The sequence below is a fragment of the Schistocerca cancellata genome, chromosome 1, assembly GCF_023864275.1.
Source record: "Schistocerca cancellata isolate TAMUIC-IGC-003103 chromosome 1, iqSchCanc2.1, whole genome shotgun sequence".
NCBI lineage: Eukaryota > Metazoa > Arthropoda > Insecta > Orthoptera > Acrididae > Schistocerca > Schistocerca cancellata.
The window spans coordinates 475121687-475134810 of NC_064626.1; the positions used below are offsets into that span (position 1 = coordinate 475121687).

General features: G+C 37.2%; 1 protein-coding gene across 2 annotated transcripts in view; it reads right to left on the bottom strand.

Annotated features, from left to right (window-relative positions):
* The window catches only part of LOC126177185 (uncharacterized), a 232332-nt gene that overhangs the window by 15196 nt on the left and 204012 nt on the right, over positions 1-13124 (bottom strand). For both annotated transcript variants that reach the window (XR_007535796.1, XM_049924436.1), the window contains exon 7: positions 976-1188. Coding sequence is in view for 1 of the 2 variants with exons in the window: in XM_049924436.1 (XP_049780393.1) it covers positions 979-1188 (210 nt within the window). In the remaining variant the exon portion in view is untranslated. The remainder of the gene's footprint in view (positions 1-975; positions 1189-13124) is intronic.

Sequence of the window (13124 nt, forward strand, 5' to 3'; positions counted from 1 at the left end):
TATGAGCACTGTGTTTTGTTGTTGTATAATGCACATTTCCTTTGCAATTTATGTTTCATTTTCTATTTTTTTCCTCATTCACATTTTATTGTTGCAGTATTATTCTGCAGTATCAGGAACAGTAATATCCTTTGTTAGAGTATTGATTCCTACCAGTTAAAAGTTACAAAAATTTAACTGACAACTAAATGAAAAATTCGCAGAATCCTAAAAAATTCCCGGGTTTTTCCCTTTTTTCTCCCGGATGAAAAATTTCATGGGTTTTTCCCGGATGTCCCGGTTGTCCCAGGTCATGTACACTCTGTGTAATCAATGGTGAAATCCATAATTATAATACAAGGAAAAGAGAGGATTACCAAATACAATTTAGTAATAAAAGAGCAACACATCATAGGCCATTTTCTACTAGAAGATATTTTTATAACAGATTGACAAATAATATAAAATTGCTAAAATGAAACATATTTAAGACAAAATTAAAGCAACTGTTAACTGATAAATGTTTGTAACCCATCAAGGATTTTTAATGTTATTGTGTATAATTTATCTTTACTTCTTAACTTTTTTTTAATGTTGTTGTGTTTGTAAACTGACTATGTCCACAACCATTAAGTTATTGTGGACAAATAAACCATTTATTTATTTACTGTTCAGAAAGTCCACTTGGTGCTGAAAGTACAAGCAGCAGAACATTACAGCGGAAAAAAAACAACTTAAGAAAGGGTGATGGAGAACATGAGAAGATGGTTCTCATTTATGCATTAATTAATCAGTAGTAGCTCTGAAATCAGTTCATTTTGGACAAATTTTTTGTGTAGGCCTACTGAATGCTTTCTCGGAGGCTACCTTCATAAAACAGACAAATATGAAAGTTCAGTGAAGTCAAAAGAAACTATTTACTACAATAACAGGTACTGTGTCAAGGCTGTTTTTCATTGGTAGATTTTTCATGCCTTAACAACAATCTTCACTTACTTGTCATGCATAAGTATCACCAAAACGCATCTGTAGGTACTGATAGGCTGTCTGGACGGACCCTGGAAGTATTGGTGAGGGGTTGTTTGTCAGCTGTACATGACTTGGCAATGGAGTGAGGGGAGTGTTGTTATCAGGGTGCACAAAGAAGACCACAGCATGGCGTGCTCGGCTCCTCACTGATGCTTGATCAGGCATCACAACACGATGTGGCTGCAAAAAGAAAATTGTTTTCTCAGGTCTCCACTGTTATTAAAATGGTTTTGTATTTGAGACATACAAGCATCTGGAACTTTTATGATCTTGTTAACACCACAATAAATGTACAATAGAAGTTAAAGACTGTAAACTCATCACACACAGATTCTGATATGCTGGTCAACTCATCTGCAACTCTCTATGTTGGAAAGAAGCCTGTGACTTGGTTCTGAATTTTCTGTTTAAGTAACAACTTTCTACAAAATCACTGTTTGTGTACATAAAACAAATATATAAGCAGTTGACATAAATATTATGTTTAATTATTTCAATATCACTGGCCCAAATTGCAATCATCAGTTCACAATCACAATCAACACTTTTCTGAACACATCAGAATTACTTAGATAAACAGACAAACAACTGGAGAGTTTCATGCCAGTCACAGCTAAGGAATTAACAGCACAGCCTGTATAGACAGCCTGTTTAACAATAGGACATCATAAGATACCTTATTTTCTCTATTCAACGTTAGTAATATCGTTTATGCTTTCTTTGTCCCTTTGGTTTTTTACATTTATCACTTTCCTCATCCTAAGAAAGCAAAGCACTAATCTTTTCATTTAAAAAAAAATTCATTCCAGGGTTGTTAAGTCATTCCTTGATTCACTCATTCACTGCGTTCTGTATATCCCATGGAGAAGGAGAATTTTCAGTGGTTTACAGCAAGTCAAGGTACACATTAACAAAAGACAAACAAATCACAGGAGTATAATCTGTACACCGTATCAGCAATGAAATGTCACTATTCTACTTAATAACAGTTTCAGGTTCAGATTATTTATTAGTTACTAGCTGTATCACATGGTATTACCTGCAATTAAACAGTTATTTATAAAGAAATATTAATGCCTCCTCCCATGAACCATGGATCTTGCCATTGGTGGAGAGGCTTGCATGCCTCAGTGATACAGATAGCTGTACCGGAGGTGCAACCACAATGGAGTGGTATCTGTTGAGAGGCCAGACAAACATGTGGTTCCTGAAGAGGGGCAGCAGCCTTTTCAGTAGTTGCAGTGACAACTGTCTGGATGATTAGCCTTGTAACATTAACCAAAATGGCCTTGCTGTGCTGGTACTGTGAACAGCTGAAAGCAAGGGGAAACTACAGCCGTAATTAAGACCGTAATTTTTCCCCAAAGGCATGCAGGTTTACTGTAGGGTTAAATGATGGTGGCATCCTCTTGGGTAAAATATTCTGTAGGTCAAATAGTCCCCCATTCGGATCTCCAGGTGGGGACTACTCAGGAGGACATTGTTATCAGGAGAAAGAAAACTGGCATTCTACAGATCTGAGCATGGAATGTCAGATCCCTTAACCTTCTGATAGGCACGCCTTCTAGTCAGACAAGGGCAGTCGAGCATATCTCGCAGATACCACTTGTTAATAAACTTTATATCTTTTTAAACATCAATTTTTTATCATAAAAGTAATATAAGGTATTATTCATGAGTTATACAAACAAAAGCAAGGTAAAAAGTTTATTTAAAAATAAAGTTAAGTTTCAAAACACACCTTTTCTTCCCACAGCTTGTCAAGTTACTGATACTCACTTTCTGTGTACAAATGTCAAATTTATACAGGATTGTGCTTGAAATTTTGGTTTCTCAATATTACTAAAGTTATTTGGAAGTTGAAGTACAACCAATGCAAACATTTCTTGAATGATGTAAACAATACATACCGTCTATGTATCTCACATTTTACACGGATGATTATTTAGAAGCTGAAATACAATCATTGCAAACATTTCTTGAATACTGTAAACAAATAAACTGTCCACATACGAAGGTAATCCAAAAGTAAGGTCTCCTATTTTTTTATAAGTACGTAGACATGTTTATTTCTACAATGGTTTACATCAGTTTACAGCTTGAACATTTAGCTATTTTTTGACATAATCACAATTCCTGTCGATGCATTTTTGTAATGCTGTGGCAGTTTTTGTATGCCCATGTTATACCAGCTTGCTGCCATGCTGTTCAGAAAGTTATGAACCTTTTCTTTCTCATCAGCTGAATCGCTTTCCGGCTTAATGTTCTTTTAACCTAGGGAACAGGTGATAGTCACTGGGTGCCAAGTCAGGACTATAAGATGGATGGGTGATTATGTTCCACTGAAACTGTTGCAGGAGAGCAACGGTCTGCCAAGCGATGTGTGGGCGAGCATTGTCATGGAGAATGTGTATGTCCTTGCTCAACATGCCTCTTCTCCGGTCCTGAACTGCCTGTTTGAGTTTTTTCCGAGTCTCACAGTAACTGTCAGCGTTAATTGTGGTCCCAGCGATTCAGCTCCGACGACGAGGTGAAAGAGGAGGTTCATAACCTTCTGAACAGCATGGCAGCGAGCTGGTATGACACGGGCATACAAAAACTGCCACAGCGTCTACAAAAATGCATCAACAGAAATGGTGATTATGTCAAAAAATAGCTAAACGTTCAAGCTGTAATCTGATGTTAACCATTGTAGAAATAAACAGATCTATGTACTTATAAAAAAAATAGGAGACCTTACTTTTGGGATTACCCTCCTATTTCACATTTGAAACAGTTGATTCTCATTTTCTTACTGACTAAACATGGCCTACATCTTTTTTCAGAGGCTCCTGAGGTTGATCTTCTTCTCCTCTTCTTCGTTGCTGTTGGTGTTCATCTTCTGTGTTCAACACATTTAAAACTTTTGCACGGAGTCTCCAGTTACTTTAGTACTTCTCCTTTTACATGTTCCTGCAGAAGTTTGTTCGAAAGATATCTGAGATATTTTCTACTCTTGAGATTATTGCTGGTGTTTCCTTTCCAGATTATAAATGAATTTACGGCAGCAATGCTCATCATCGAAAAAAACACCACCAAAGGCCATTGCTCTGTGTTTCTTGCAAAGTTGATAGACCCACAATGTTTGTCAACAGTGTCAATGCCTCCTTTTGTGTGATCATAAGAAGTTATAATTTCTGGTTTCTTGAGATCACCTGTTGCTCAATCAATTTTTCCATTGTTGAGAAGGCTGGATATCAACAAAACATTCTTGTACTTTTTGGCACGTATGAAACAAGTGTTGCCTCTTTGTAAAAACCAAAGAGACTGGAGTGGGATTCTCATTTTCTGGTTGCTGTGAATTCTGGAGGAATTCGAGGCTTAGTTTTACATAATTGCCAAAGAATGAAATTTATTTGATGCCAATTCCTTTACCAAATCATAATCCATAAACCAACTGTGCCATGACATTTCTCCCACTGTCGAAAATGGGTGCTGCTAACCTTTTCACAACGTCGGAAGTTTTATTACTTACACTAAATGGACTTTCTGGGAGGGTTCCAGTGTATATTTCTATAGTAGATGTATAAAATAGCCAAGAGTTGACTATAGTGGAAATTTTTATGCCATATTGGCTTTTTTTTTTAATAGCATTTTTGACAATTCACAACAAATTCTTTAAAAATAATTCTTATAGGAGCTAGGCAGTTAGTTTTTCTTCATTCTCCTCTTGTTTTCACATCATCAAAATGAATAGATCACCTTAAAAACTTAAATCTTTTTATTCTCACAATGGTTAGGAAGTCATCCATTCGCCATAAGTCATTGAGATTCAGACAATTCATGTGGTACACCCCAGCGAGATAAAGCAGCCCGAATAAGGCTTTCATTTCCACTGTGTCTGTCTGTTCAGCATATCTTGAACGAGAATAGTTATCTTGTATTGTAAGAATAAATTTGTTTGTATTTTCTACAATACGCTGAATCATTGTGTCACAGGTGAGGCATTTCCATGAATCTAGAATATTAGTCATGATTTTTGCAGGTCCGATTACTCCAGGCAGATGAAGTAAAATATTTTGTTTACCTCGTCTTTGCCTGTTCCTTAGCTTTTTTTGCCATGACCAAACCTCGATTATTTTTTTATTTTTCCATGAACAGCTTGAAATGTCAATTTTGTGCTCTAATCTTCATCATCTTCTAAGCTGGACTGAGCATTCAGTTGCATATCAGAATCTCCATCTCTTTCCAATACGTGGTCTTCTTCATCGGTGTCACTGCCCTCTGTAAAACTGTTGTCCTGATCATCCTCATTGTTCGTATCACGCAGAATTGCATTTATCACAGCTTCAACATCCAAAGGACTGTTTAAATTATACATCTCTTTATCCTCCATAGTACCTAAGAAATAAATATGAAACGAAACTGAATAAATAACATGGTACAAGCGTTGAAGTGCACGCGTATCTGACACATAATTTCATTGTCGATTCAAGACACATGAAAATTCACCATCTACACTACTTTAAATCACTAATAAGCATTAAACGTTTAACAATAAATAATGGAAAATGTAAAGTTAAAAACCTACATGGAGGGTTGCACATATTCCTCAGATATGAAACATGTATTACTATCTTGCTGTTTACCGTAGCGGGCAGCAACAAGGACTGAAGTAGGGAGGGGTTGAATGAAGAGGCTAGAACAAATGGGGGATTTCCCTCCCTCCTGTTTTCCAAGAAAAGGTAACAAACATTATCGCTACATATCAGACACATACACGCGCCTATCAGAAGGTTAATCAGGCAGGTAGGTTAGAAAAATTAAAAAGGGAAATGGATAGGTTAAATCTAGATATAGTGGGAATTAGTGAAGCTCAGTGTCAGGAGGAACAAGACTCTGGTCAGGTGAATACAGGATTATCAATACAAAATCAAATAGAGGTAATGTAGGAGTAGGTTTAAGAATGAATAAAAAAAATAGGAGCACGGGTAAGCTACTATGAACAGCGTAGTGAACACATTATTGTAGCAAAGATGGACATGAAGCCCAAGCCTACCACAGTAGTACAAGTTTATATGCAGACTAGCTCTGCAGATGACAAAGAGATTGAAGAAACATGTGATGAGATAAAAGAAATTATTCAGATAGTGAAGGGAGACAAAAATTTAATAGTCATGGGGGACTGAATTTGATAGTAGGAAAAGGAAGAGAAGGGAAAGTAATAGGTGAATATGGAATGGGGGTAAGGAATGAAAGAGGAAGCCGCCTCATAGAATTTTGCACAGAGCATAACTTAATCATAGCTAACACTTGGTTTAAGAATCATGAAAGGAGGTTGTACATGTGGAAGAGGCCTAGAGACACTGGTTTCAGATAGATTATATAATGGTAAGACAGAGATTCAGGAACCAGGTTTTAAATTGCAAGGCATTTCTAGGGGCAGAAGTGGACTCTGACCACAATCTACTGGTTATGAACTGTAGAATACAACTGAAGAAACTGCAAAAAGGTGTAAATTTAAGGATGTGGGCCCTGGATAAACTGAAAGAACCAGAGGTTGTAGAGAATTTCAGAGAAAGCATTAGGGAACAATTGACAAGAACAGGGGAAAGAAATACAGTAGAAGATGAATTGGTAGTTTTGAGAGATGAAACAGTGAAGGCAGCAGAGGAACAAGTAAGTAAAAAGACGACAGCTAGTAGAAATCCTTGGGTAACAGAAGATATATTGAATTTAATTGATGAAAGGAGAAAATATAAAAATGCAATAAATGAAGCAGGCAAAAACTCTGCCATAGCCAGTCCCAAGCCCAGTTGAAAAAGGAGGAGGGGGAGGAGTAACACCTCATAATAAAACCTTGGTTCACCTAGCCCAGGTGATAGTACCTCGTGAGGGCCCCTTGACAGGGATACGGTGAAGACCTCAATGGCAATGAAGATGGAGATGAAGATCATCGGTACGGTGGAACTGGCACAAGAGGCAACCTTGCTTTTTGGGATATTATAAAAGCTGTCGTCCAAGGTTATTTCGACAAAGGGCACGACGGTTCCACAGGTTAGTGGTGGTACTCCTATAGCATCTTTTCCACATGTTGTGGCAGATGATCTGAGCTTAACCAGACTGAAATCTCAATTTCAGTCACAAACTCAGTCCAAATAAATCAACATGGATACAGCACCTTCAAAGACAAATTACCCCAGTGGGTCAAATCCCACGGTTGAAAAACCGCAAGTGGTCTATTCGGATTCTGGGGAGACCACAGAAGTGTGCATGGAGGTAAATCGGAGTGCCTCAAAGCCCTGTAATAACAAAATCAAACCAAAATCAAGAATTTGGCTAATGACATTTAATGTAAATTCTCTCTTAAAAATGGGAAAACTAAAAAACATCCTGGACAAATCCAGAGAACGTAAAATCAAAATTATCACATTTCAGGAATTGTGATACACAGATGAAAATCCTTTTCATTCAGCAGGATACAGGATATACAAAGGAAAACCTGGAAAATGAGCCATGGCAAATTGTCCACAATTTGGAACTGGATTTATAGTAGATAAATCAATACGTGATTCAGTCACGACTTTCAAATCTTACTCGTGTCGCCTCTCCACAATGATAATAAAATCAGCTAATAAGATATACACTCTAATCAATGGACATGCACCAACTAACATCACTAACAAAAACAAAGTAGGAGAAGTAGAAGAATTCTGGAACCAATTAGATAATATTCTCCAAAAATTCCCAAATGCTCATGTCAAAATCCTTATGGGTGATTTCAATGCACAAATTGGTAAAGAAGAAAAATATCGATATTGGGTAGGTAAATGGTCAGGACATACACAGACCAACCGGAATGGCATGCGACTCATTGAAATCTGCAAAAACTGCCAACTATTTTTCAAATTGATAGTTTTCAAGAAAAGAGACTCAGAAACCAAAAATTGGATCTCACCTAATCCATTACTAGGTGTATATCAGTTGGATCACGTAATGATGTCCTGCATAAATACAGTAGAAATCATGAAACTTAAAGTCCTTAATGGACTAGACGTAGATTCCGACCATTACCAAACAAAATTCTCCCTAGATGTCATTTCAGAAAAAAGAAAATTCACTAAGAAATCTCCACACAGTAAATATGATGTACAAAAGATAAATGGTAATGAACAATTTACAAAAGAAACACAAAATTTAAAACCACAAAATTGGCAACAACTGCAAGCAGGATTTTTAAAAGCAGCTGAAACTGTAGCACCACAAACAAGAACACATTAACACCCATGGTGGACAGATGAGTGTGACCAACTCAGACAACAGGTGTGGCAAAATCGAAAGACCCTGGAAGGCCAAAAGATACCAGGAAAACAGTCACAAAAGCAATACAAACAGTCCGTAAACAATACGCAGACAAAAAATTGCAATACATAGAAGATGATTTCAAGAAAAACAATTCCTGAAATTTCTACCGAGTATTCAAACAAAAATTAACAAAGTACTCACTTTCATCACTCTAATTAAAAAATGAACATGGAGAAATTGCCCATACCAACACCGAAAACTGTGAAATTCTTGCAAAATACTATTCTAAATTACTGAATGGTGGAAAGCCTGCAGAAAAATTTGAGTTCCGTCATACACAATGAAACCCAGACTCAAAGCCACCAAGTTTACAGGAGATTAAAGAGATAATTCAGTCACTCAAAAATAACAAAGCATCAAGAGAAGACCAAACCACCGCAGAATTATGGAAAAATGCAGGAGAAAATCTTATTGCAAAACTCAAAGAAATTGTAGATGAAATCTGGAAAACTGAAAAAATCCCCACAGATTGGAAAACAGCAATCATATATCCTCTGTACAAAAAAGGAAGTAAAACAGACCCCGACAACTATCGTGGAATCTCTTTATTGTCAATAACATACAAAATTCTGTCTAAAGCTCTACTAAAACGAGCAGAACCTTGCCTGGATTCAAAACTAGGCGAATACCAAGGTGGATTCAGAAAAGATCGATCATGTGTAGAACAAATCCCTAACTTGAAAAATTTGATGAAATATTTGCACAGTACTTCAAACAAAAGTTATGTCATCATGTTTGTCGACTTTAAAAAAGTATATGACAGAATAGACCGAGAATTCCTTTTTGAAGTGTTAGCAGAATTTGGACTAGACCAAAAGACAACAAACATCATAAAAGAAACACTCATGGAGACTAAATCCAAACCAAAATTTATGGGAGAATTGAGCACAGAATTTGAAATGGACACAGGAGTATGACAAGGGGCTGGACTGTCCCCAGTGCTCTTCAATTGTGCTCTTGAAAAAGTTGTTCGAGAATGGAGAAAAGCAGATGTACCAGCACACAGACTGGGACAAAAACAAAAGGGCATAGGATTAGACTGTTTAGCATTTGCTGATAACATGGCACTGATCACCCAAGACATTGCTGATGCACAGAAACAGCCAGAATTATTACAAGAGCAGGCAGCAAAAATAGATTAGAAATTTCATTTGGAAAAAAAAAAAAAAAATTTATGACTGACATCAAAGATGCACCTTCTGATCTCAAAATTGGTAATAACTACATCTATCAAGTAAAAGAATTTGAATATTTAGGGGAATGGATTGCAGAAAATTGTAATGAAAAGAAATCTGTCTGATCGAGAGTCCAGAAAATGGAGACGGCACTTCAACTAACAAAAAATGTTTACAACAAAAAGAGTCTCTCATGGAACTGCAAAACACAACACTACACAACAATAATTAAACCCGAAGCTCTCTACGCATCTGAGACACTAAATCTTCAACACAGAACAGGGGAATTAGAAGTGAAAGAAGGTAAAATAATGAGGAAAATCCTAGGATCAAGAACTAAAGATGGTGTACATTATCCAAAACCCAATGCAGAAATATATAAAAATATCTCCAAAATAACAGATACAATGCATATGAGAAGAATCCAATTCATGGGGCATTTAGAAAGAATGGACTCAAACAGGTTAATGTACAAAATCCATACATTTTTAAAGAACAAAACTATGAGACCGAACTTGTACAAAGAGATGAAAAAGACCTAAGAGAGTTAGGGTCTCCAAATCTACATGACAGAAATGAAATCAGAAAAATCACAAACACACATGGTTTTGAGGAAGAAAGGAGAAGAACTAACTGACATACATGGTCTGCACAATGAAAACTAGCCTATTTGTTGAGTATGAAGGAACTATGGGCAAAAAGGAAGGCCAACAAATGTTGATTACGCACGGTCCTAAGTGAGGCATCCACAAAGAAGAAGAAGAAGAAAAAGCAGGCAAAAAGGACTACAAATGTCTCAAAAGTGAGATCAAACCAAGTGTAAAATGGCTAAGCAGGGACTGCTACAGGACAAATGTAAGGATATAGAGGCATATATCACTAAGGGTAAGATAGCTACTGCCTACAGGAAAATTAAAGAGACTTTTGGAGAAAGGAAAAGCACTTGTACAAAAATCAAGAGCTGAGATGGAAAACAAGTTCTAAGCAAAGAAGGGAAGGCAGAAAGGTGGAAGAAGTATATGTACTTGATGGCAATATTACGTAAATGGAAGAGGATGTAGATGAAGATGAAATGGGAAATGTGATACTGCGTGAAGAGTTTGACAGAGCACTAAAAGACGTAAGTTGAACCAAGGCCCCGGGAGTAGCGAGATTCCATTAGAACTACTGATAGCCTTGGGAGAGCCAGCCCTTACAAAACTCTACCACCTGGTGAGCAAGATGTATGAGACAGGCGAAACACCCTCAGACTTCAAGAAGAATATAATAATTCCAGTCCCAAAGGAAGCTAGTGTTGACAGGTGTGAAAATTATCAAACTATCAGTTTAATAAGTAATGGCTGCAAAATACTACCACGAATTTTTACAGACAAATGGAAAAACTGGTAGAAGCCAACCTCAGGGAAGTTCATTTTGGATTCCATACAAATGTTGGAACACATGAGGCAATACTGACCCTACGACTTATCTTAGAAGATAGATTAAGGAAAGGCAAACCTACATTTCTAGCATTTGAAGACTTAGAGAAAGCTTTTGACAATGTTGCCTGGAATACTCTCTTTCATATTCTGAAGGTGGCAGGGGTAAAATACAGAGAGCAAACGGGTATTTACAATTTGTACAGAAACCAGATGGCAATTACAAGAGTCAAGGGGCATAAAAGGGAAGCAGTGGTTGAGAAAGAAATGAGACAGGGTTGTAGCATTTCTCCGATGTTATTCAGTCTCTATATTGAGCAAGCAGTAAAGGAAACAAAAGAAAAATTTGGAGTATGAATTAAAATCCATGGAGAAGAAATAAAAGCTTTGAGGTTTGCTGATGATATTGTAATTCTGTCAGAGACAGAAAAGGACCTGGACAGGGTTGGCTCAGGTGACTGACAGCACAGGGGAGCTATGTAGGAATTTTACAAAGGAGGATCAGGTAGTGATAGTGGATGGAGCAGGGAACAGTCTTGACAGAGACAGGGAATATAATGTAGGTGGTGCCCTGGTAAAGACAGCTACTCAAACTGGTAGCACTAATGTGCATTTCATGCTGCTGCTTCAGCATCATGGTCGACCTCATCTTAATGCAGCTGTTAAGCATGTTAACGTGGAACAGGAGAGGGCACTGATGGCAGAGGGCATGGGTCACATTTCAGTGGTGTCAGTTGGGCCTATCAATAGGTCAGGTTTCACTAGGCATGGTCTGCCCCTCAATAGGTATGGGAAAGGGAGCCTGGCAAAGCTTATAGGTGACAATGCAGTAGGTGGTAGTGGGATTACTCATGGAAAAATTCCTGTAGTATTTGGTTTTAGAGCTGCACTTTTTTTAGATTGAAGTCAGCTGATAGGTATACCTACTTAAAGGAAGTCCCTCTAACTAAGGGCTCACCTTCAGAGGACATCATGTTTCCAAGTAGAGAAGGAATTAGCATATTTCATTAAAATATAAGAGGTATTAGAGATTAAGTTAGTGAACTGCTTATTGATCTTGACTCTGAAATTATTGTTATGTCAGAGCACCACTTAAACAATTTGACAATTCAGAGGCTATCTTTACTAGGATATAGATTAGCTGGTTGTAGTTCAAGGAGTTACTTGTGGGGTGGGGGAGTGGCCATATACGTAAAAGACAGTATTCCATTTGAGTCCATAGACGTATCACTGAACAGATATTTGAATGTTGTGCAGAGGCAGTTGAATCTATTGGAACTACACTTCTAGCTTTTGCTGTTTATAGGTCCCCTAACTATGACTTCAGAGCATTTCTGCTCAAGCTAGGGAGGGTTCTTGATTCACTTTGTAGGAAGTACCAGAAATTAGTTATATGTGGTGACTTCAATATAAATTTTGTATATGATGGTGCAAGAAAAAGGATGTTGGTAAATCTCCTAAATACATATGATCTGATGCAGACTGTGTTTTTTTCCAATTAGGGAGCAGGGGAACAGTAGCACAGCCATAGACAATATTTTTATTCATTCTTCATTATTAGATGGGCATTCTGTTAGTAAAAGGGTGAACAGCCTTTCAGACCATGATGCACAAATTTTAACACAAAGGCTTTTGCACTCAAACAAATGTCACATATAATTACAAACTATGTTGGAAAGTTAATCCAACAGCAATAGAGAGATTTTTAAACCTTGTCAAGGAACAAGAGTGGCTGGATGTTTATAGTGCCGATGACATAGATGACAAATAAAATGCTTTCCTTAACACATTTCTCATGATCTTTGAGAGTTGTTTTCCATTAGAACATTCTAAATGGGGTACTATCAGTTATAGGCATCTCTGGGTGGCTGACTAGTGAGGTAAGGATATCATGTAGAACAAAGCAGGAATTATATCAAAATGTTAGAACTAGTCACAATCAAGCTACAGTTGCCTATTACAAACAGTATTGTAAGGTGCTTAAAAATGTTGTTAGGAAGGCAAAGAGTATGTGGTATGCAAATAGAATAGCTAATCCACAGGATAAAATCAAAACCATATAGTCAGTTGTGAAGGAAGTGTCAGGTCAGCAGCACAAGGTTGACGATATAAAGTCAGTTCATAGTAAAAATATTTCTGTTACTGATAAATCAGATATATGTACAGTATTTAACAATCG